General features: G+C 28.2%; 2 protein-coding genes across 5 annotated transcripts in view; both read right to left on the bottom strand.

Annotated features, from left to right (window-relative positions):
* RpLP2 (ribosomal protein LP2) overlaps positions 1-27400 on the bottom strand; it is a 507190-nt gene that overhangs the window by 434434 nt on the left and 45356 nt on the right. The gene's annotated exons all lie outside the window — the stretch shown is intronic.
* The window catches only part of bif (protein phosphatase 1-binding protein bifocal), a 112119-nt gene that overhangs the window by 53388 nt on the left and 31331 nt on the right, over positions 1-27400 (bottom strand). For all 4 annotated transcript variants that reach the window (XR_012720472.1, XR_012720471.1, XM_075300279.1 and 1 more), the window contains exon 2: positions 11799-15166. Coding sequence is in view for 2 of the 4 variants with exons in the window: in XM_075300279.1 (XP_075156394.1) it covers positions 11799-15166 (3368 nt within the window). In the remaining 2 variants the exon portion in view is untranslated. The remainder of the gene's footprint in view (positions 1-11798; positions 15167-27400) is intronic.

Here is a 27400-nt window from a genome sequence, read left to right as displayed (position 1 = left end):
TTCTATAGAAATTTTATCAAAATTTTATTTCTATAGAAAATTTTGCCAAAATTTTATTTCTATAGAAAATTTTGCCAAAATTTTATTTCTATAGAAAATTTCGCCAAAATTTTATTTCTATAGAAAATTTTGTCAAAATTTTATTTATATAGAAAATTTTGTCAAAATTTTATTTATATAGAAAAATTTTGTCAACATTTTATTTCTAAAGAAAATTTTGTCAAAATTTTATTTCTATAGAAAATTCTGTCAAAATTTTATTTATATAGAAATATTGTCAAAATTTTATTTATATAGAAAATTTTGTGGAAATTTTATTTATATAGAAAATTTTGACTAAATTTTATTTATATAGAAAAATTTGCTAAATTTTTAGTTCTATGAAAAATGTTTAATTCTACAGAAAATTTTGTCAAAATTTTATTTCTATAGAAAATTTCGTCAACATTTTATTTCTATAGAAAATTTGTCAAAATTTTATTTCTATTGAAAATTTTGTCAAAATTTTATTTCTATAGAAAATTTTGTCAAAATTTTATTTCTATTAAAAATTTTGTCGAAATTTTATTTCTATAGAAAATTTTGAAAAAAATTACCGATTTGACGAAAATGGACCAAAATCAAACAAATTCCATTTGGTCCGACCATCGGACCAAATTTAAAAATTAATATTTTTTTGGACCAATTTTAATCCGATCGACCAAAATGGCAACCCTGCCCCTCATCGGTGTATCCACATTATTTCATCTTAATTTTCGTTCATAAATACATGGTGGCAGGACTCCTTTTTTCATTTCTTGAGCATTTGGAAGATGAACTCCGGTCGCCTGGTGTTGTGTTTCTGATAAGACAAAATTTTAATATTTTTTAATTTTAACTGATTTTCTACAGCAGTGCAGAAATTTTGGGGACTTTTGGGGACGAAAGCGTCCTAATATGGGGACAACAGCCAGAAAAAACATGTAACACTACTTCTGAGGTTATCCCAAACATTGAACTTATATAAATATCTAAGTTAGCAATGCTGCTGTGAAGTTATCAATGAAGAATGTCACCTCAGATATACTGATCTTATGTGTAATTGAACGAATTTAACAGATAAATGTGAAAAAAAAAATCAATTTTGTTTATAATAAATAATGATCATAATCATATTAATTTTCACGACACAAATCAACCATAGACCAAGAAAGGTATACATGTCAAAAGTCAATTCACAATGTTTACATTGCTCATCACACTCAATTGAGCACTCACTTAATTTCTTTCTTTGGAGAGCGAGAGAGTATTATAATACAAATCTATCAACTTGTATTTATAATGTAATAGATGTGCAGAATTGTAAGTTTTTCAAGAAATTTGGTGTTTTTCAAAAGAAGATATGACAAAAATAACTAAAACAAACATTAACTATTATTATTTTAACGAAGAAACGGCGCCATCTACGGTGAGAGAGTAGACAAACAACAATTGTTTTAGTCTATGAATCTACAAAAGTTATCGATTTCATTCCACTGTAGATGAGAACAGACCAATATTCAACATTCCAAACCACAGAAAACATGGTTTCCCATTTCATATGATTTGTTGTGCTGTGACTCGATTGCTTGCCTGCCTGCCAGAGTTTTTTTATGACTCTTTTTTTTCGACAGAACTTTAAAGTCAACAGCAACAACAATAATGAAAACCTGTTCATAAAAGAAACAACATTGGCAGTAAAACAGAAGTAGAAGAAGCAGAGTTGTTGCGACTGCTTTCGTTGCATATGTATGTATGTATTGTACAACACATAAATTCTTCATATTTTTGTTACTTTTAAACATTGTCGTTATATATTTTTCATTCATTCTGGCTATTCTCATTCTGAAACTGTTTATGGGTTCATCATTCTTTGTGTTGGGGGGAAAATCCACAACTATATTTGCGATATTCTATTTGCTTTGTATTTTTGTGTGTTTTGCACAAACTACACACAAAGGAAATTCGAAACTACAAATTTAAGAGATTTCCATTTAAATGAACTAAGAGGTGAATATGAAAAATAAGAGAGAATGTTCGCCCATTAAAATAGGGCGAAGCCTATAGAAATCAGCAAAAATAACCTTTATCGAAAAAATTTAACCTTTTTCGATCATCAATGTAGGGATATTTCGCATGATTTTTAAAAATTTAAATTAAATAAATTCTTATATTTAAATGCTGAAAAAGTGCAATATATTGCAAATGACGAAAATATTATAGCTTTAGTCAAGACGGAAATATTCTTATTTTTGTTTTTTGTTAATTTTATTGTATTTTTCGTTCATCAATATAGGCTTATTTTGCATTCTTATACCATTTAAATGAAATAATTTTCTTTTCAAAATAGAAATATTCATATTTTTGTTTTTAGTTAATTTTATTGTATTTTGTCATTCATAATAACTCGTGATTCTTATTGCGATTTAAAACAAGCCTTAATATGGAATAATAAACTAATGTAAGGCTTAACTATCAATATGAAGAATTTGAGAATTGTTTCCATTTAAATAGGGCAAACGTACACAGAAAAAAATATCACCAAAATATTTCCAATTAAAAAGTTAATTGAAGTTGAAAATGTTTTCAATTAATAAATTGATTGATACAATTAACTTTTTAATCATGATAGAAACATTAAGTTAATTAAGCCAATGATTGAAAATTTTAAAATTTTTAATTAAAAAATTAATTGATGCAATTAACTTTTTAATCAAATTCGGAAGACTAATTCAGTTAAAAAAAAGTGCTGATTTTTTTTTTTAATTTTAAATTAAAAATGTGTTTCAAACAATCATTTGTTAATCCAAATAAAAACTTTAAGTCAATTCAGAAAGTGATTAAAAATAGTTACCTTTTTTAATTAATAAATTAATTGAGTTTTGCAATCAACATCAATTAAATTTTTAATTGAATCAATTAAAAAATTAATTGAAATTTGCTGAAAAAATCAATTAATTCTTTAATCAAGAATTTTTTCTATGCCCAATTAAAACTGTGATTGATACTATCATTTTCGTGATTGAAGACAATTCAATTAAAAAATTAATTGGATCAATTAATTTGGTGATTGAATCAGAAAAAAAATTTTTTGTGTGTATGCAAGCCTAAAAAAGTAAACTTTAATAAAAAAAATATGAAGCAAAAAAATTTGATATTTTCCCTTCATCAATATTCAGTTATTTCGCATGTCTATACCATATAAATGAAATAATTTTCTTTTAATTCGTTAAATGCTGAAAATGTATGAATATTAATATTTTTGTGTTCATTGTTCATTTTATTGCATATGCCATTCACAATAATTCGTTACTGTGAATTAAAATAAACCTTAAATGGCAAAAAGACTAATGTAAGACATAACTGAGAGGTGAATAAAAAGAATGAAAGAATGGTTTCCATTTAAATGGATACTTAATGTAACATTTGTATAGTACTGCATAACGGTTGCCACTCGACCCAAAAATAATCTACCAAAATTTGGAGAAAATTTTGCCAAACAAAACAAATCTTCTTTTGCACAATTTTATTTCTATAGAAAATTTTGCCAAAATTTTATTTCTAAAGAAAATTTTGTAAAATTTTTTGTTTCTATAGAAAATTTTGTCAAAATTTTATTTCTATAGAAAATTTCGTGAAAATTTCTCAAAATTTTATTTATATAGAAAATTTCGTGAAAATTATATTTCTATATAAAACTATATAAAATTTTTATTTCTATAGAACATTTTGTCAAAATTTTATTTCTATAGAAAATTTTGTCAAAATTTTATTTCTATAGAAAACTTTATTTCTAATGAAAATTTTGTCATTTTTTTTTGTTTCTATTGAAAATTTTGTCAAAATTTTATTTCTATCGAAAATTTTGTCAAAATTTTATTTCTATAGAAAATTTTGGTGAAAATTATATTTCTATATAAAATTTCGTGAAAATTTTATTTTATATATATCTATATAAAATTTTTATTTCTATAGAAAATTTTGTCAAAATTTTATTTCTATAAAAAATTTTGTCAAAATTTTATTTCTATAGAAAATTTTGTCAAAATTTTATTTTGTCAAAGTTTTATTTCTAAAGAAAATTTTGTAAATTTTTTTGTTTCTATAGAAAATTTTGTCGAAATTTTATTTCTATAGAAAAATTTGTCACAATTTTTTGTTTCTTAGAAAATCTTCTCAAATTTTTATTTCTATAGAAAATTTTGTCAAAATTTTATTCTATAGAAAATTCCGTGAAACATTGTCAAAATTTTATTTATATAGAAAATTTCGTGAAAATTATATTTCTATATAAAAATAGAAAATGTTGTCAAATATTATTTCTATAGAAAATTTTGTCAAAATTTTTTGTTTCTTAGAAAATCTTCTCATTTTTTTATTTATATAGAACATTTTGCAAAAAATTTTATTTCTATAGAAAATTTTGTCAAAATTTTATTTCTATAGAAAATTTTATCAAAATTTTATTTCTATAGAAAATTTTATCAAAATTTTATTTCTATAGAAAATTGTCAAAATTTTATTTTCTATAGAAAATTTTGTCAAAATGTTATTTCTAAAAAAAATTTCGTCATTTTTGTTTTTTTTTTTTTTGTTTCTATAGAAAATTTTGTCAAAATTTTATTTCTATAGAAAATTTTGTGAAAAATTGTCAAAATTTTATTTATATAGAAAATTTGGGTGAAAATTATATTTCTATATAAAATTTCGTGAAAATTCTATTTTATATATCTATATAAAATTTTTATTTCTTTAGAAAATTTTGTCAAAATTTTATTTCTATAAACAATTTTGTCAATATTTTATTTCTAAAGAAAATTTTGTCAAATTTTTTGTTTCTATAGAAAATTTTGTCGAAATTTTTTGTTTCCTAGAAAATCTTCTCAAAATTTTATTTCTATAGAAAATTTTGTCAACATTTTATTTCTATAGAACATTTTATCAAAATTTTATTTCAATAGAAAATTTTATCAAAATTTTATTTCTATAGAAAATTTTGTCAAAATGTTATTTCTGAAGAAAATTTTGTCAAAATGTTATTTCTAAAAAAAATTTCGTCATTTTTGTTTTTTTTGTTTCTATAGAAAATTTTGTAAAAATTTTATTTCTATAGAAAATTTTGTGAACAATTGTCAAAATTTTATTTATATAGAAAATTTTGGTGAAAATTATATTTCTATATAAAATTTCGTGAAAATTCTATTTTATATATATCTATATAAAATTTTTATTTCTTTAGAAAATTTTGTCAAAATTTTATTTCTATAAACAATTTTGTCAAAATTTTATTTCTAAAGAAAATTTTGTCAAATTTTTTGTTTCTATAAAAAATTTTGTCGAAATTTTTTGTTTCCTAGAAAATCTTCTCAAATTTTTATTGCTATAGAAAATTTCGTCAAAATTTTATTTCTATAGAAAATTTCGTGAAAATTTGTCAAATTTTATTTATATAGAAAATTTCGTGAAAATTATATTTCTATATAAAATTTCGTGAAAATTATATATCTATATAAAATTTCGTGAAAATTATATATCTATATAAAATTTTGTCAAAATTTTATTTCTATAGAAAATTTTTCGAAATTTTATTACTAATGAAAATTTTGTCAAATTTTTTGTTTCTATAGAAAATTTTGTCAAAATTTTATTTCAATAGAAAATTTTGTCAAAATTTTTTGTTTCTTAGAAAATCTTCTCAAATGTTTATTTATATAGAAAATTTTTTCAAAATTTTACTTCTATAGAAAATTTTATCAAAATTTTATTTCTATAGAAAATTGTCAAAATTTTATTTTCTATAGAACATTTTATCAAAATTTTATATCTAAAGAAAATTTTGTCAAATCTTTTGTTTCTATAGAAAATTGTGTCAAAATTTTATTTCTATAGAAAATTTTGTCAATATTTTATTTCTATAGAAAATTTTGTCAAAATTTTTTTGTTTCTTAGAAAATTTTCTTAAATTTTTATTTATATAGAAAATTTTGTCAAAACTTTATTTCTAAAGAAAATTTTGTCAAAATTTGATTTATATAGAAAATTTCGTGAAAATTATATTTCTATATAAAATTTGGTTAAAAATTTATTTCTATAATTATTGGGATTTTTCGTTTGGCTTGAGGTCATGACAAATGAAAAATGCTGTTGTAATTGTTTTTCATTGTTTTATTATTGAAATATTGCTATTTGGGATATGTCGATACACATTCAGTGATCATCTTCAGCGAGATATTATATTTTACAAAGTAATAGACTTTCTCCTTGCAAAGCTCATAGCTAACTCATATTTCTTGAAATTTATTTAAATAGGGCATAAATGAGTAGTCGAAAAACTGCAATCTCATACAAAAATTTTACTAACCGGTGGTCTATCCTCCGGCTAAGTAAATATTAATCGGAGGATGAGAAACTGGCAATTCGAATGTTAATGCAATTTTCTTAAATTATAAATTTGATTTAAATAAAATGTTTATTTATAGATTAATTTCAATATTGGTTCGTAGATATAATCAAAAGTAAACTAGAAAATCTATTTTCCAATTACCAAACATATTGAAGTAAATCAAGAAATATACTTGAAAAAATAACTTAGGAAAATAATACACTCATTTTGTGTATCATTAATATTTTAATCTTTGTGGAGATTACTATCGTCAATGGAAATTTTTAAACTACCCTTACTAAGTGTACATACACGCAAAAAAATAATTCTTTCCTCCCAAACGAAATTTTAGACAAACAAAGTTCGTTTCTCATTTGCTTTTCGCTGTAAGGAAGTGTATTTGGAAGAAAAGTATATACTTTTTGTGATAAACGTTTATTCTTTTCCAGGATGTAAAAACAATTTCATAAAGACTAACTCAAAAAAAAAATTTTTTTCTGGCTAATTGCATTTTCCCTCACATCTTTCTCACTTCCACGAAGATTTTTAGTTCTTAGCACCTTTTTCTGTAATACAAACAATGTAGAAGAAATTATACGATTTTATAAATTTTTAAAATTTTTTTACCTTTCGCCTGGACGGAGAATCGAACCGCGGACCATGCACTTTGTAAGCCAACACACTAACCACTGAGCTAAGTACCTGTTATGGTCATCAAGAGATAAATATCCATATAAGTTATATTTATATAGCATAGCTTGCGGCGCCCACGAACCGAATAAACAAAGTTTATTTAACAGAAACAAACATTTAGTTTGGCACCGTGGAGCAGTGGTTGCTACGTCTGACTCTCATGCCAAGGGTCGTGGGTTCGATCCCTGCTCCGACCAAAGTTTTTTTTTTTTTTTTTTTTTTTACATACATTCTACATATGTTCGGAAGATTCCGAAAAAAATGTTCAACATTACATTGTATTATATTAAATTTTGAACTGTAAAATGTGTTTTATTAAAGACCAAAAGTCAGAAAAGAAGAGTGTTTGATATAAACGAAATGGACTCTGTTGTTGTTTCAAAAATAACTTTTTTTATTGAAAAATAAAAACTTTGTAACAAACGAATTTTTTTGGTGATAAAAGTTTAAAATTTTCGAAGCAATTCAAAAAACTCTAACAAAAGAAAAACGTTTTCGGTACACGTTTTCCAAACGTTTTTTTTCTTTGCGTGTAGTTCATGTTGACCGATGTATTTTTTTACAAATTGAATTGACTGCAAAGCCATTAAATAGTATAACTCTTATCAAAATTATTTCTGTCCATCTTCGGCAAGATAACATAGTAAAATACTTAAAGAGTTTTACTTTTCCCCCAAGAGGAATTATTGTTCCATATATTCAGCCATGTATTTCCCCGCCTAAAAAAATTTATGTATTTTCGTTGACATGAAATGCTCAAATCATAGAAATGTCCATAGTTTTCTAGATAATAAATTCCTTTTAAAGAACAGAAATAAATCCCCTTATTTTTTTTTACAATTATCAGTATATATTCCTAAGATTAACAAAGCTATTAATAAACGAATAAAAACAAACTCTTAGGTTTTATGACACGAACGAAGCCAGAAAAAAAGTAATCATTCATTGTTTTATTTATTTTTTTTTTATTTTTAATCGAATGTTGATTGAAAGTGTTGAATGGATGACTAAATGTAGTTATTTTTTTATTATGTTTTTTTTTTTTTTATTGCTTTTCTTTTAATATGGACCATATAATGACATATTTTTCGGTAAAGCACAAACCTTACCGAAAATGCTACTGACATGGATGTTTTTTGTTATCGGAATTGAAATATAATTGCGTCACACAAAAATGACTTCCGTAGAAACCATTTTTAAAAGGCAATGTTTACACTTTGTAATCGCATTTTCTCTTTTATTTCATTTGTAGCTTCATATAACTTGAATTTTGTGTTTTTTTTTTTTTTAATATTTCAATCGAACCCTTTGTTGAGGTTCTTTGTTTGAATATCTTTTTTTTTAATTTTATATTTGCTTTATTATTTATTCAATTGCAATTTATAGATATACAGACAATAAGCTATTTGGGGTACTATTAAACACTTAAAGAAATATCCTAAATAGAATTACTAAGAATATATCAAGTTATAACAGTTTTAGGAAAACTGTTATAATTGAGAAACTTGTTGCGATTTTTTAATTATACATTGTAAAATTATTGCAATCCATTCTGAAACTATTTTTTATATCGCTTGGATAAAGATTTTCTTTACGGAACTATAAAATTATTATTGTACTCTAATACTATAAACGATTTTTGTTTGTATTTTTTTATTATTTTACCTTTTTATTGTTATCAGTTATAGACTACTCATACTTTCCTAAATAGATATACATATATACTTTGAATAATGTTATCTACATTTCTGCATTTGTTTTATTAAACAAAATATTATTATCAAGGTGCTTTTGGTTAAGAGTCTAATTTAATATAGAAATTTACACTAAATACAAAAAGTATGGACATGAGAGGAGGACAATAAAAACAAAATAGGAAACAAATTCACTATTTAGGAGTATTGGAAAATGGTATAGAATATTTTCTCATAGAAAAAATATTTTCTCTTAGAGTACATTTATCTATATCTTTTAATTTTTCCAACATGTATGTGTCAATACTTTTGATGTTAAGTGTACATTCTAATGATATTTGTTTATCAAAAAGTATTAAAAACGAATTGGGGACATATGTGGGTTTCAAAATATGTTCTTTTCTAATTACTACTTTATAGACCTAATATACTGAGAAAAATTGGGGCACTCAATTCAAACCAAAATCAAAAATTTGGAAAATTTATAGATCGCCAATATTGCCTTGCTAAGACAGTGTATAAACAAAGAAAATTTCACTAAAATTGGGATAACGATTTTTTTTCATTTACATATCGAAATATTTTCATTAAAACAATAAAAAGGTTCATTGATAGTACGAAACATTGTTGAGCATAAAAGCTAGTAATGAAAAATTTCGTAGTATTTACGAATTTGTTCCATGGGCACAACATTTTTGACACATTTCGTTAATGTAACGAAGTTATATCAATGTAAGTAATGTAAGGATGTAAGATCCGAAAAATTTTATTTATATGACGATTCTGAAAAATAAAACGATGAAAGACCGAAGTTCTTTTACACCGGCGGTCCTATTCAAGAAAAGGTTAAAAGAATGGTGCGTTTGTGAACATGCAGCAAAACGTAAGTACTCTTAATGTCATTTTACATCTAACGCCTTTTGGGCATATAGTCCGTAGCAAACGCGGCAGTAGGACCAGGAAATTCCAATACTTAAAAATTTCAAACCTGGAAAAGGTTAAAAAATCCGAGGTATATGCAGTAAAACGAAGACAAGTACTCTGAATTTCATATTGTATCTAACGTCTTAAGGATATCTTGTCTATGGCAGCAGCGATCAGAGACAAATAGAGCTGCCAACACTAGTAAACGATTTAGAGCTAAATCTTCCAAGGGCCATGTTAGTAATTTCTTTCATAAAATTCGTAAGAAAACAAATCTTGATCTTGGTAAGGTGATTCTAGAGAAGGTTTAACTCCAAGAAAAGGTTCAAAAATCCGAGGCAGCATATGCAGCAAAACGAACATAAGTATTCTGAATGTCATATTGCATCAAACACCTTTTGGGCATATAGTCCGTACCAAACGCGGCAGTAGGGCCAGGAAATTCCAATACTTCAAAATTTCAAACCTGGAAAAGTTTCAAGAATCCAAGGCATATGCAGTAAAACGAACACAAGTACTCTGAATGTCATATTGCATCTAACGCCTTTAGGATATCTTGTCCGTGGCAGCAGCGAATATAGCGCCAGGAAATTCTAGTACTGAAATATTTCAAAACTGCACCCCCAGTAGTCTCCAATTAGAAATACCAACAAAATGATTAGGCTATATCAACCAAGGGCAAAGTTAGTATTGTTATGTAATGGCCGTAAGACCCTAAAACTTCATTGAATCGACTTCAAAACAAGTGTTTGTTAACTGTTGGAAAAGTTTCAAGAATCCGAAGCAGACGCACTAAAATAAACACAGGTACTCTTAATGCCATAGTGCACCTAACGCTTTAAGGGTCAAAAGTCCGTCATGCTGTAAACCTACATAATCTACCCCCGCAAATTACAGTACTGAACTAAGGTTAAATCTGAACACCCCAGTAGTCTAGACATTCCACCTAGATTTTTTTAATTGATCACTTTTGTCACGGTTTTTTCGTGAAAAAGTACCTTCTCTAGAAAAGGAACCTTCTCCAGAAAAAGTACCTTCTCCAGAAAATGTACCCTTTCTTGCAAAAGTACATTTTGTCCTGAAAAAACTTCTTCAGAAAACACCTTTTAATTAACTCAACACTCTCCACCTAGATTTCTGCTAAATTGACCTACAAAAGTACCTTTTTCCTGAAAACCCCCTTTTACATCAAATGTTCTTTTTTTAATATATTTTATAAAAAATATCTATATTCTGAAAATTCACTTTTTTCTAGTCTACACTCTCCACCTAGATTTTTGTTGAAATGATCTGAAAAGATCTTAATGCCTTGCAGGTTGACAACACTTTTGTCACGGTTCTTTCGTGAAAAAGTAGTTTCTCTAGAAAAAGTACCTTCTCTAGAAAAAGTGCACATTCTTGCAAGTCTTCTTTTTCTGAAAAAATTGTTCAAAAAGCACATTTTACATTAAATGTTCCTTTTTCCCGAAAAATAGATTTTATAAAAAATACATTTTTCCTGAAAATACTCTTTTTTCTAGTGAACACTCTCCACCAAGATTTTTGTTAAATTGATCTGAAAAGGTCTTAATGTAAGGCGTATAATAACAAATTTGTCGCTGTACTTTCACGAAAAGTACATTCCTTACAAAAAGTACAATTTCTTGAAAAATTACCTTTTTCCTCCCAAAAAAATTTCTTCTTTCTGAAAAAACACATTTTACACTAAATGTTCCTTTTTTTGAAAAATATAAAAAAAATACTTTTTTAATGAAAAAGTACTTTTTTCCAGACCAACTCCATTTAGATTGACCTTTTAATTCAATTCAACCATTTCTTCCATAACAATGCCTATTATATTAAATACACTAAGGTGTTAATAGCATTTAGACATTGTAAATTACGTTTTTTTTTTTTATTGTTCCTTTGTTAAGCTACAAATAAAAATAGCCTCAATTTGATGACACAATTTTATTGTTTTCTCCCACAAGTTGTGTCAAGATGATAAATTCATCGACCATACCTATCAATTTGCCATAAAATGCAAACAATTTTCAAATTCGCTAATAAGGGTGTTAATTTTTTTTTTTTTTGGGAGGGAAACTTACCTTTGGCAATTCACGTTTACGTCTAAATATAACTCCATCGCTCTCTATGTAATCGGGTACTTCTTTGCGATTTGAGAAATTGAATACCATTGAGGTTTGCTCAGCTGGTGGGGCGGGTGGATTCTGGCGTCGTTTTCGCATAGCAAATAGAGGATTATTTGTTGCACTTATAACTGTATCCACTTCGGTGTATCCGGAGGCTGAAGAGGCAGCCGATGATGATGTACTGCTGCTGGTGCTACTACTACTGCTGCTGGCATTGGTGGCTTTAATCACATTTTCTAGACTAGTTGAGGGCGATGACGATGATGATGTTGTGGTGCTGGATGATGATGATTTTTTCAAATCATTTATACGATTTTTCTCAATTTCTCGCGATGTCAACGAGGACGAAGACGTATTGGAATGATGTTTCAGTGTCTCCATATTTGTCGAGTCTGTTGTGGTTAGCACTTTTTGTATTGAATTGTTTGTTGCTGGTGACGCTGTTGTTGAGGTATTTAAGAGTGGCCTTATAACACCGATCTGTTTACCCGCCACTGTGGTAGGGGTGGACGAGTTAGTAGTGCTACTAATGGGAGACGAGGAGGAATGGGCTGTATTGGAAAATTTGAATTGTTGTGTGGTCCCGGCTTTGGCTATATTATCCAATGCACTGCGCGTTATACGTTTTGTCGTGGGAATACCGTACTCGTCGTCGTCTTCACCATCACTTAAATCGCTACTGCTGTGTGCACTATGAGCCTTAACCGTTGCTTGGTGTGCCTGAGAGGCAACGGTATGGCCAGCGGCGTCGGCGGCGGTGTCGTTGGAGTTCGATTGTATTTCATTGTTGATTTGTTGCTGTTTAATCATCTTATCGGTTTCGCCGCCTTTAAGAGAGCTGCTGAATTCATTTGTATTCATTTTTTCGCCTGTGTTTTGATCGTCGCCGTGGAATGCGTCATCCACACCAACACAGCCATCAACACCTCCACCACCACCACCGCCAATAGCACCACTTCCCCCGTTGCGCGACAAGTTATCGCCTTTTCCTGTTGTTGGTGTGCCGTCGCTTAACTTCAAATGTTCGAATTCTTTCGAAAGAGCTGTAACTGGTGAATCCACCATGGACGCGAAAAATTTCTCTTTGGCACTACTCTTAAATGGTGAATCTACCACTGCTGACGGGGGTGAAGGCTCCATTAACGAACTCATAAATTTCTCTTTATTTATGCCCATGGTGGTGTATTTCTCTTTGTTTACTTCTCTTTCACTGTGCAATTTCTGTCGTGGTATGATATCCGGGGTATGTTCGGAGAGGGTATTAGTTGTTGATGCAGTTGATTTATCCGTTGAAGAATTGGCCACAGCCATTGTCTTACGACCCAAGGGGGATTGTAGAAGATCAGAAGACGATTTCAAACTGGACTTGACGACATTTGGAGTAGTTAATTTTTTGGTGGGGCTAACCGGTTTGGGATAATTAACTACCGGCTTTTGATCTTTGATTATGTTCTTAAAGGTTTCCACTTTGCTGGCCACATCGCCCTTTGAGTTGGAGCGATTGGTACATCGGGGACGACGATTGGCAGTGGCCTCAAACATTTTCAAAGTTTGTTTCACTAAATCAGGCGGTGGTCGTTCTGTGTCATCGATAATGGATGTCAAACGCTTGGGGGGCATATGATCGGAGCCCTGATGCAAACGTTCGCGGGCATTTTGAATTTTATCCTCGATGGTGACACATGTTGGTGGGGTAATATTTGAACGATTACCCTGCCAGGGTGATTTTTCACTGAGCAAAGCTTCGACGGATCGAGCGCGTTTTAACGAATCATTACCGCGTTTGAGGTGACGCGACCGTTTACTGAACGAGGATGTCTCTGTAAATGTGACACCCACTCCATTCGAACCCTGAGCGAAACGTTTCTCTTGCGCGGAGCACGAATTCTTCAATATACCGGTCTTTTTAGGCGAGAAGCCATCGGTGGCTATTTTTGGATGTTGCCCATCGTCATCGGCACCACCCCCTAAGTTAGCCACATTATCTTCTTCATCATCATCGTCATCGTCCTCCTCAACAGGATCATCATCCAGGAGATTATTGAGGCTGGTAGACCGTCTCAATAGATCTTTGTTTAATCGCTGCTGTTCCATGGACTCACGCAGAGCCAAGCTTAGGTAACGGCAGCGTAGTTTTGATACAATGCCTGGCCCATAGCTTAAATCCTCATTAGAATCCAAATCATTGGAGGATGTGACACCACCACCGCCAACACGGTTATTGCGGCTATTTGTGTTGGCATTATTGGTGGCACTACATGTGGACTTCTTCATTTCTTGCATGGCCACCATTTTCTTTTTGATTGCACAGCTAGACGACGACGATGAAGCTAAAGAAGAAATTCCTGTGGCAGTCTTAGTTGGCGATTTAAAATCCAACGATGAATTTATTGTATGCGATGATGCGACAACGTTTATATTTTTTAATGGTTTAATTATTTTTGTTTTGTGTTGTTGTTGTTCGTTTTTAATAAATTGATTGTCTTTTAATTTTTGTGATATTTTCACTACGGTTACCACTGGCGAAGAACAAGAAGAAACACTGTTGTTGTCCGCCGCACATACTCGTTCACTCTCGCATTTACTCGACGACTGATTTACCGAAACATTAGTTGCTCCAGTTATGTTATGGTATTGTTGTTGATGGCTTTGCTCTCCTCTCTCAACACTCACACTACTAAATTCTCTCTTGTTATTTTGTACTAGGCAAGAGCTGTATGAAGAAGAACCCGTTAAACGAGTTGTCATTTGTTGTTGTTGCTGTTGCTTAATGACCGACACCGATGATGAAGAAGAAGACGGTGTAATATTGTTGTGAATATCTTCATCTTCCTCTCCGGCCAGAGATTTGATTGTTTTTGTGTTGCTGGCATATTCTTTGGTCGTTTTAGATTTTTCCAAATATTCTTCTTCCATTGTGGCTATGGTATCTTGAGTGATCTCCTCCTTGGTGGTAGGTACTTCTTCTATTTCTTTGGTATTAACTGTTGCTGTTAGTGTCTCAGTTGAAGTTAATGCTGATGTTGGTATTATTGTTCCCGACGTTCTTGTTGCCTTTGTTGTAGTTGCTATTGCTGTATATTGACCTCCAAACGATTTTGCTGTTTTTTCTTTGCTGTGAGACTTTATGGTTATTGCCTTTGTTGTTTTTCCTGTTGATGATGAAGTTGATTTAATCGTAGTTGCTGCCGCCGGTAGAGCTGCTGTTGCATATTTCTTTACCTTTGTTGCTGTTGTTGTTATTATTGGTTTTGAGTTTGTGGCTTCTAAGTCTATCGGTGTTGGTAATTTATTAAAATCTTTGGTTGGGGAATGTAAAATATCTGTAAATAGATTAAAAAGAATGCAAATTTAGCAATTTGGCAAGTGGAGGTGGGCTGGTTGATAGTGAAACTTTCTTTTATAGGAAAATATATGGTATTGATAATTTAAATCACTATATTATGAAATAAATATTATTCCAATTGCTATCTTAATATTAAATTAGATCTTCTAAGTTATAAAACATTTTACTTTTAATAAAACTGAAAAACGAATATGTTGAGATTTTCTGATGGATTTTTTTATATAAACCCTAATCATTGCATGCCTAAATGCTTATTACTGTTGCATAAAGTAAAAAAAAAACAACCCCATTTCTCATATTTACCCTTACTGTTCAAATACGAAAAATCCTGCAAATTGAAATTCTTTATATTTAAAAATTGAATACGAATCAGGGAATGAGTAACAAACTAATATACAAAGGCATTAATCAGTCATGTATGTCATGGCGCCAGGGGCAAGGCAAAATACAGCTGAAGTTGCTGTTCTCGGTATTGTTTATTAGTCGCAAAAATTCCAATTGGCCGAAAATGAATAAGGAAATATGAATAACGTATACACATCGCAATTATACAGAAAGCTTTAAAAGTAGAACGAAATAAAAACTTTGTTTCTTCCAACATAAGGGTGTGAATGTTTGAAGGACTTCTAACTTGACGTAGGTCATTGATACTGATCATTTCTGTTATTGAAGTAATTTCAATTAAAAATTAATTGGATTAATTAATTTCGTGATTGAATAAAAAAAACAAATATTTTTGTAAAAGTCCACTTCTGAGGTGTTTCACAGTAGTATTGTTTGTGATATAGCATTTTGGCTGAATTTTACACGTTAACTAGGTACTCAAAAAAGTACCATAGATAGTATTTGCCATACCTGTTGTATGCACAACAGAGGGATGTTTAAAGTATATCATCAACCTGCTTGTTTTGTTTTTTTTTTTTTTCTTTAAATGAGGCTTTCTTCTAGTCTTAAACATGAGATAGTCAAAAGAACTCACCCATCAACTCTCTCCCAACGCCCTCTCATACAAGCACTTGATGTACGTACATAAACATTACATGTATGAGTATACTCTTAACATAGTATGTCCAAAATAGGTCTATAGCTTTTATATTTGCTTTGTTTTAGGTTTGCACTAATTTTATGTACATATGCAAAGGTAGCTTGCGGATTGACATTTGAAGCTAATTAAGGTGACCATATATAAGTAGAGCAGACAGATACACACATACACATTCATACAAAAACCATTGGGTGTGAAGAAAATTTATGTATGGCGTGTTTGATGACCGTCGCAGCAACAAAGTAGCAAAAAACACTACTGCCAATAATATTTAAACTAATTAAAAATAAAGACAAATTAACTGACTCATCACATTCTTCGTAAATAAAATCGTTCAATTCCGTTGATTCAGAGATATTGGTGGAGGTGAATTAAAGGGTAACATAAATCACACACAAAATAAATATATTTTGTCTTCAATCACGAAATTAATTGATCCTATTAATTTTTAATTGAAATCTCTTCAATCACAGAAATGATAATATCAATTAAAAAATTAATTGGTACTATTAATTTTTGTGATTGATTTGATAAGCTTTATTTCGATTATATTCCAAATCGCTATATCAAACTATTGTGAATGAAAACTAATATTACACTGTGTGCTATCCCATTTGTTATATTATCCATTTGAGTAGATTATATTTTTATATTACAAAGGCGTGTGTTCACAATTTTTTCGGAAATTTTTAGGTGTGTCTTTCAAAACTAATATCCTAAATTTGGCTACGTACAAGAGTATACTAATTAAAGAGTGACCAGCTCGTTTGAAGTTGGTATATAACTGACCATGAATGCATGTATGGATAGAAGTAATTAGAACTGCCGGAAAAAACGAAGGCCTTCTAGAAAATATTTTTCGAAAGATAATATTTAATTTTGTATAGCCTTTAATTGGATAGGTCATTAGAAGGAATTAGAAACAACAAGTACATGAACTGATCCAAAGTTACCTATATGGGGGTAAATTGATTAGAGCTCGACCGAAGCGAGGGTTTTTGGCCGAAAGGGATTTTTGGCCAAAAAAAAAAAAAATATTCAACGAAGGCATAAAAGGTAATTCAGTCTATGGCTATGGTCACACTAGGCAAATATTTGACCAAAATGATTGTCATTTTTTCAGAACCATTTTCCAAATATCAGGATACGGTTTTTTGAAAATAACCGTACCATGATAGTATATATCCAATATGAGCTCAAAATGTTTGCTGGTTTGGCTGTAGCGACGGATTCTCGAATATTTGCCCTGTGTGACCCTAGCATATGTCTTATAACATTCTTTTAAAACTATCAGACTTTGTAGTATTCAAAATTCAGTAGATTGATGTATAATGACAAAGATTTTTTATAATTCGATATGGAATCAATTATTCAAAAAGCTTTGGTTTCGGTTAATCGGCCTCTTGACGAAGGTCGATTGGGAGCCACCGTGGTGCAATGGTTAGCATGCCCGCCTTGCATACATAAGGTCGTGGGTTCGATTCCTGCTTCGACCGAACACCAAAAAGTTTTTCAGCGGTGGATTATCCCACCTCAGTAATGCTGGTGACATTTCTGAGGGTTTCAAAGCTTCTCTAAGTGGTTTCACTGCAATGTGGAACGCCGTTCGGACTCGGCTATAAAAAGGAGGTCCCTTGTCATTGAACTTAACATAGAATCGGGCAGCACTCTGTGATAAGAGAGAAGTTCACCAATGTGGTATCACAATGGACTGAATAGTCTAAGTGAGCCTGATACATCGGGCTGCCACCTAACCTAACCTAACCTAAGGTCGATTATCGATTTTTGGCCGAATGCCGAAGCCGATTCTTCAGTCGAGCTCTAAAATTTACCCTTCCTATGACAACCCCATATTAATTTTACCGATTGTTTTACCAAAAAAAGGAACAGTCCTCCAGTCCAGTTTGAGACCCTTTCAACGAACTGAAGGGTTCTGGTGATGTTTACCTTATTGCTACCAATTTTGTTTATTTTATTTGCACCTCACACCTTAATTACATTGATTTGAAATAATTTATACCTATAATTTCTATAAAGGCCCTTGGATTTTATGCCTTACACATTAACCTCAGAAAATGAGCGTAATTCTAATTAAAGGTGAGTGAATACGTACTGAGAATACTGTCTATGACATAGCTATTTTCGCCCCCTTCTACGAATAAAATTAAGGACAAAGAGAATCAACTTAAAACTCCCCCACAAGGACAATATGAATATTTTTGTATGACTCAACTCCGGTAATAACAATGTCGACAACAAAAACAACAACCCACAGCAATAAATAGCGAAAACACATTGTCAAGCATGAAATACTTATGTCTGAATAGTAACAATGTTGAGGAGGGTTGAGGATAACTGTAACAATATTGAATGTTTTGGCGTCAAAGAAGCATACGACACAAATAGCAATAATAATAATAATAACAACAACAACAAAAGCTAAATAAGAAACCGACCATCATAAAACCCCATCTTCTCTCCACATAAATAGAAAAATCGTATCTGACACTCGAAGAGAATGAGCGAATATATAAGCGTGGGTGGTGGTGGTTTCCATATTTGTTTTGTACGTACGTATGTTTTTTACATGTATTTGTATGAAAATTTAACACTTTTTGTACCATAGGTTAGTTGATGATGTTGAGAGTATTTTAATGGAAAATACAGTATGTACATTTAAAATACAAAAGTGCTTGAGTTTATTGAATAATAGCAATATTGAGTTTACATTGGTATATTTATGATTAACAAAATAGCAAGCGATGTAATACCATTATGTTAACTTGTATTATGTAGGAAAGGAGCTAACAGTGTTGCCATGTTTGGTTTTAAAACTATATGAACTAGTTTTGCAACAGATTTTGAAGAACATTTGAACGTTGCCTTAAATGTATCGTTATATTGTAAAACATATAATATAAATGTTATAAATGTTAAAACAGTCGGAGATGTTTTAACATTTATAATCCTGCACTGTAATTATAAGATTTTAATCTTGTTGTGTAGGTACCCTATAAAAATTAAATATTTTACAATCCCACTATACAGATTTCGAATCCTGCATAGCCATTTTCGACCGAAGTCTAAAAATTTTTCAACTTTTCTAATTGAAATAATTTTTCCATTGCTACGAAACTGAGCCCAGATGTATGATTTCCGTTGCATATAGTGTACGTAGTATGTTGTTCTCCTGTCATCACTTTGCTATTCATGGAGAAAGTGCAAAAGCAAAAGAATCAACAATAAACAAACAATAAGGAAAAAGAAGAAAAATCAATGTGGATGCAGCACTTTTGTGTTTTCATAGCTATTTGAACGAACGAGTGGTGGCAACAACACAAAATGCAAAACAAAAAGAACACACAGCGACGATATGGCATCATATGTTGGCATTATCTGGATTCTTTTCCCTATTCGAACTAAAGAGAGACAGAGATTCTTATCAACACAGCAATAGCCCAGGAACAACAACAACGAAAATAACATCATTAAAACGAAAAGACTTATCGTGTATCAGCAAAAAGAATATCGAACAATTCTCCAGCAATCTTTCAGTTATGTTTAATCAATAGTTGAGTTAAGCATTGTTAAACAAGCCATCCGATGAAAAGAAGAAAGCCTCATTAAATCAATGAGTGGTGGCCTAACAATGCAATAGAATTTATGAAGAAGTCAGACTTCTTTATTTAGCATAATTTTTGCATTTATACAATCTAACAAACAAGGTTTTTACACGAAGAAATTGTGAGTGAATTCAAAGATTGTATATAAGAAGTTTTCATTTTTTATATGTGAAATGCAAAATATTGCAAATTCAAAACTGTAACAGCTGTATTTCTAATTTTCTGTCATGTTATGGTATCTTCTCTTCTTCGTGTATTGTCATTCACAGTAATTTGACATATAGAGATGCAGGTTTAGCAATCTATTTAATATTGTCCATACATTAAAGTTTTATTTAAAGGGTGATTCTTTTGAGGTTAGGATTTTCATGCATTAGTATTTGACAGATCACGTAGGATTTCAGACATGGTGTCAAAGAGAAAGATGCTCAGTATGCTTTGACATTTCATCATGAATAGACTTACTAACGAGCAACGCTTGCAAATCATTGAATTTTATTACCAAAATCAGTGGCAGAAAATCCGCTTTTTTATCGACAAATTTTGTTCAGCGATGAGGCTCATTTCTGGTTGAATGGCTACGTAAATAAGCAAAATTGCCGCATTTGGAGTGAAGAGCAACCAGAAGCCGTTCAAGAACTGCCCATGCATCCCGAAAAATGCACTGTTTGGTGTGGTTTGTACGCTGGTGGAATCATTGGACCGTATTTTTTCAAAGATGCTGTTGGACGCAACGTTACGGTGAATGGCGATCGCTATCGTTCGATGCTAACAAACTTTTTGTTGCCAAAAATGGAAGAACTGAACTTGGTTGACATGTGGTTTCAACAAGATGGCGCTACATGCCACACAGCTCGCGATTCTATGGCCATTTTGAGGGAAAACTTCGGAGAACAATTCATCTCAAGAAATGGACCGGTAAGTTGGCCACCAAGATCATGCGATTTGACGCCTTTAGACTATTTTTTGTGGGGCTACGTCAAGTCTAAAGTCTACAGAAATAAGCCAGCAACTATTCCAGCTTTGGAAGACAACATTTCCGAAGAAATTCGGGCTATTCCGACCGAAATGCTCGAAAAAGTTGCCCAAAATTGGACTTTCCGAATGGACCACCTAAGACGCAGCCGCGGTCAACATTTAAATGAAATTATCTTCAAAAAGTAAATGTCATGGACCAATCTAACGTTTCAAATAAAGAACCGATGAGATTTTGCAAATTTTATGCGTTTTTTTAAAAAAAAAAGTTATCAAGCTCTTAACAAATCACCCTTTATAAAAGAAATATCCGTCTGTCAATAAGGGGTATTGCAATCACGGCTGTCACAGTTGGTAGAATTCTACCAAAACCTGTACATTTTGTACTGTTTGTTTCACAAAATTTTCTATAGAAATAAAATTTTGACAAAATTTTCTATAGAAATAAAATTTTGACAAAATTTTCTATAGAAATAAAATTTTGACAAAATTGTCTATAGAAATAAAATTTTCACAAAATTCTCTATAGAAAAAAAATGTTGATAAAATTTTTTTATAGAAATAAAATTTTGTATAGAAATAAAATTTTGACATTTTCTATAGAAATAAAATTTTGATAAAATTTTTTTATAGAAATAAAATTTTGACAAAATTTTGTATAGAAATAAAATTTTGACATTTTCTATAGAAATAAAATTTTGACAAAATTTTTTTATAGAAATAAAATTTTTACAAAATTTTGTATAGAAATAAAATTTTGACAAAATTTTGTATAGAAATAAAATTTTGACAAAATTTTGTATAGAAATAAAATTTTGACAAAATTTTCTATTGAAATAAAATTTTGCCAAAATTTTCTATAGAAATTAAATTTTGACAAAATTTTCTATAGAAATAAAATTTTGACAAAATTTTCTATAGAAATAAAATTTTGCCAAAATTTTCTATAGAAATAAAATTTTGCCAAAATTTTCTATAGAAATTAAATTTTGCCAAAATTTTCTATAGAAATAAAATTTTGAAATTTTTTATAGAAATAAAATTTTGACAAAATTTTCTTTAGAAATTAAATTTTGACAAAATTTTCTATAGAAATAAAATTTTGACAAAATTTTCTATAGAAATAAAATTTTGCAAAATTTTCTATAGAAATAAAATTTTGCAAAATTTTCTATAGAAATAAAATTTTGACAAAAATTTTCTATAGAAATAAAATTTTGACAAAATTTTTTATAGAAATAAAATTTTGACAAAATTTTGTATAGAAATAAAATTTTGACAAAAATTTTCTATAGAAATAAAATTTTGCCAACATTTTCTATAGAAATAAAATTTTGCCAAAATTTTCTATAGAAATAAAATTTTGACAAAAATTTTCTATAGAAATAAAATTTTGACAATATTTTTTATAGAAATAAAATTTTGACAAAATTTTCTATAGAAATTAAATTTTGACAAAAATTTTCTAAAGAAATAAAATTTTGACAAAATTTTCTATAGAAATTAAATTTTGACAAAAATTTTCTATAGAAATAAAATTTTGACAAAATTTTCTATAGAAATAAAATTTTGACAAAATTTTTTATAGAAATAAAATTTTGACAAAATTTTGTATAAAAATAAAATTTTGACAAAAATTTTCTATAGAAATAAAATTTTGAAATTTTTTATAGAAATAAAATTTTGACAAAATTTTCTTTAGAAATTAAATTTTGACAAAATTTTCTATAGAAATAAAATTTTGACAAAATTTTCTATAGAAATAAAATTTTGCAAAATTTTCTATAGAAATAAAATTTTGCAAAATTTTCTATAGAAATAAAATTTTGACAAAAATTTTCTATAGAAATAAAATTTTGACAAAATTTTTTATAGAAATAAAATTTTGACAAAATTTTGTATAGAAATAAAATTTTGACAAAAATTTTCTATAGAAATAAAATTTTGCCAACATTTTCTATAGAAATAAAATTTTGCCAAAATTTTCTATAGAAATAAAATTTTGACAAAAATTTTCTATAGAAATAAAATTTTGACAATATTTTTTATAGAAATAAAATTTTGACAAAATTTTCTATAGAAATTAAATTTTGACAAAAATTTTCTAAAGAAATAAAATTTTGACAAAATTTTCTATAGAAATTAAATTTTGACAAAAATTTTCTATAGAAATAAAATTTTGACAAAATTTTCTATAGAAATAAAATTTTGACAAAATTTTTTATAGAAATAAAATTTTGACAAAATTTTGTATAAAAATAAAATTTTGACAAAAATTTTCTATAGAAATAAAATTTTGACAAACTTTTCTATAGAAATAAAATTTTGCCAAAATTTTCTATAGAAATAAAATTTTGACAAAAATTTTCTATAGAAATAAAATTTTGACAAAAATTTTCTATAGAAATAAAATTTTGACAATATTTTTTATAGAAATAAAATTTTGACAAAATTTTCTATAGAAATTAAATTTTGACGAAAATTTTCTATAGAAATAAAATTTTGACAAAATTTTCTATAGAAATAAAATTTTGCAAAATTTTCTATAGAAATAAAATTTTGACAATATTTTTTATAGAAATAAAATTTTGACAAAATTTTCTATAGAAATTAAATTTTGACAAAAATTTTCTATAGAAATAAAATTTTGACAAAATTTTCTATAGAAATTAAATTTTGACAAAATTTTTATAGAAATAAAATTTTGACAAAATTTTGTATAGAAATAAAATTTTGACAAAATTTTCTATAGAAATAAAATTTTGACAATTTTTTTTTTGTTTGGTAGTTTTTTTTTTGGTAAATAAAATTTTGCCAAAATGTTCTATAGAAATAAAATTTTGCCAAAATTTTCTATAGAAATAAAATTTTGACAAAAATGTTCTATAGAAATAAAATTTTGACAAAATTTTCTATAGAAATAAAATTTTTACAAAATTTTCTATAGAAATGACATTTTGACAAAATTTTTGTCAAAATTTTATTTCTATAGAAAATTTTTGCAAAATTTTATTTCTATTTTCTAGAAATAACATTTTGACAAAATTTTCTGTAGAAATAACATTTTGCCAAAATTTTCTATAGAAATAAAATTTTGCCAAAATTTTCTACAAAAATAAAATTTTCACAAAATTTTTTATAGAAATAAAATTTTGACAAAAATTTTCTATAGAAATAAAATTTTGACAAAATTTTCTATAGAAATAAAATTTTGACAATATTTTTTATAGAAATAAAATTTTGACAAAATTTTCTATAGAAATTAAATTTTGACAAAAATTTTCTATAGAAATAAAATTTTGACAAAATTTTCTATAGAAATTAAATTTTGACAAAATTTTTATAGAAATAAAATTTTGACAAAATTTTGTATAGAAATAAAATTTTGACAAAATTTTCTATAGAAATAAAATTTTGACAATTTTTTTTTTGTTTGGTAGTTTTTTTTTGGTAAATAAAATTTTGCCAAAATGTTCTATAGAAATAAAATTTTGCCAAAATTTTCTATAGAAATAAAATTTTGACAAAAATGTTCTATAGAAATAAAATTTTGACAAAATTTTCTATAGAAATAAAATTTTTACAAAATTTTCTATAGAAATGACATTTTGACAAAATTTTTGTCAAAATTTTATTTCTATAGAAAATTTTTGCAAAATTTTATTTCTATTTTCTAGAAATAACATTTTGACAAAATTTTCTGTAGAAATAACATTTTGCCAAAATTTTCTATAGAAATAAAATTTTGCCAAAATTTTCTACAAAAATAAAATTTTGACAAAATTTTTTATAGAAATAAAATTTTGACAAAAATTTTCTATAGAAATAAAATTTTGACAAAATTTTGTATAGAAATAAAAATTTGACAAACATTTTCTATAGAATAAAATTTTGCCAAAATTTTTTATAGAAATAAAATTTTGACAAACATTTTCTGCAGAAATAAAATTTTGACAAAATTTTCTATAGAAATAAAATTTTGACATTTTTTTTTTGGTCTGGTAGTTTTTTTTGGTAAACTTTTCTCCAAATGGTGGTAGATTGTCAACCGTGATTGCAATTCGACATTTTTTTTTTCAACTCACCAACATTGTGAGAATATAAAACTAAATAAAACCATTTAATTGTATACGTCAATATTATCAACATTCGTAGTGGGTGACAAAAACAATCGCCATAAAATAGAGATATCAATATGTTGCTTAGCCATAACTGCTGCCTGTCACACTACCAATATTTGTCTTATCGACACTTTAGCGCTTTGAATGTAACCGATGGTCGTCATATGGCGAAGGAGAAATGTTCGTGCCGACAATTATTAAGAAAAGTGATAGCACCAATATTTAAGGGTGTCTGTTTAAATTTAATTGATTTTTTCTGGCCATATAAATTTATACAAATTGACACACTAGGAAGTTTCGTTATCAATATAAAAATAAATGAGTCAACATTTAGTTGTAAAAGGTGGTGGAAAGCTAAGGCGGTAATTTACTGTTAAGAAAAATATTTTAATGATTACCACAAAGGATATTTAAATCCTTATATTAAAGAAATATCTTTGGTATGGTATGAATTTTATTTTATAAAATTGAGGTTATTAAATAGTTATTATCTAAAAAATAATTTTTGGATTCAATCACGAAATTAATTGATCCAATTAATTTTTAATTGAAATGTCTTCAATCACAAAAATTATAGTATGAATCACCGAAGTCAATTAAAAAATTAATCGATCCAATTAAAAAAAATAATTGATACTATAAATGTTTGTGATTGATTTTTGTTTTAATTTAAAAAAAATTTTGAATCCATTCAATTTTTTGTTGAAAAGTTTTGAAACTTCAATTAAATATTTTCTATTTATATACACCCAGAAAAAAACATAGGAACTCAGTACCAAGGGGTATAAATATTGAATCAACCACAATGGTCTAAGATTGACGTTGTTTTTATGTTTTTTAAAAGAAAATTCTTAATATCATAATTTAGTACCACACGATAGTGTTTCATACCACAATATTTTTTCTCTCTGTGTTAATATAGCTTTGGATACTTAACATTTGACAAACAACTGTCAATCATCATGACAATATTCACAAATTGTCTACTTCCCCCCTTTTATTTTCAATCATCAGACACCATTAAACATAAATGTTGTAGTTTCTTTTTATATAGATTTTTCTTCTTCATCTTTGTTATGCGCATTTCAAATTTCCTGTTAAACTCAGTGGCCCATTTTATTTTTCTTTTTTTTATTTTACTGCAAAGTCTTATCTTTTAAAATGTAAAAAAGAAAAACACAAATATTAATATTGCACTACATCCTCCATTTAAGATTCCGCAATTTGCCCCAAACCACTCAGAAGTCGAACAAAGACAATAAAAAAATGGATTGCATGCGTTTCTGTGATGCTCGGTTCGTGTACCGCATAAAATTCATCTGTCAATGGCCAGTCGGTGGGTTCTTTTGGTCAAAAGTCACAATATATGCATTTAAGGCTTTTGTTCATCTGTGCCAAGTGCGTTTTTTTTATGCTACAGAATAAATTTGTCATCATGATGGTAAAAAAATATATGTATTTTGTCCTCAATAGTTTTGCATTTATAAAAACCGTTTTTGGCTCAATTCATGAAATTTAAATCTGATCACAAGATGCCAATTCTCTTTTTCCCTTAAACTGGGTCATGGCATATGGCGAGGCCAGGTACAGATGGAATCAGTGATTAATAAGAATGCTGTGTGAGATGAAATGTGAATGCAAAAGAAATTGAATTTGAAAGGGTTATGGGAACATGTAGCTTCGCCAGTTTTTTTTTGGTATGCAGGTAAAAAAAATCAATTTTATGAAAAAAAATCAGGACATCCGATGAGGGCAACAAAGAACACAAGATCAACTTTAAAGATTCTAACTGATGTACACGTCATATCATTCAAGAAAATTTCGCTAGTCTAAAATTTCGTTCCTCAGAAAGGAAACCTCTGATTTCAGTGTATGTTGCACACTTTTCAACTGAAATGTTATTGTGATTTACTTAAATGTTCTTGTATTCATTTAATTTTGTTCCTATTTCGATTCACAATAACCGAATAGAATGATTCCAAATACTATTAATTATCCTTGAATTTGTTTTGAATTTTTTTGCTGTTTAGAAAATATCAAATTATCCATTCTAAAGCTGAATTTATGATTTATTGTAAATGCGTGCCTTTTCAACTGACCTGTTATTGTGACCTGCCTAAATATTCTTATATGAATTCGATTTCGTGCTTATTTCCCTTCACAATAACCAAACAAGGTGATTCCAAATGCTAATAATTGTCCTTGAATTTATTCTGAAAATGTTCTGTCTAGCAAAAACGAAATAAAACTATTCCCTAGAAATAGAAAACTTCGCTTATCTAAAATTTTGTTTCTCAGAAAAGAAAACTCTACTTTCAGTGTATATGTCAGACTATCCAACTGACCTGTCATTGTTATCTACTTAAATATTCTTCTATTAATTTAATTCTATTCTTATTTCCATTCACAATAACCAAACAAGGTGATTCCAAATACTATTAATTAAC

Source organism: Haematobia irritans, chromosome 3 (genome assembly GCF_050003625.1).
Source record: "Haematobia irritans isolate KBUSLIRL chromosome 3, ASM5000362v1, whole genome shotgun sequence".
NCBI lineage: Eukaryota > Metazoa > Arthropoda > Insecta > Diptera > Muscidae > Haematobia > Haematobia irritans.
This window is presented reverse-complemented; position numbering and strand designations above follow the sequence as displayed.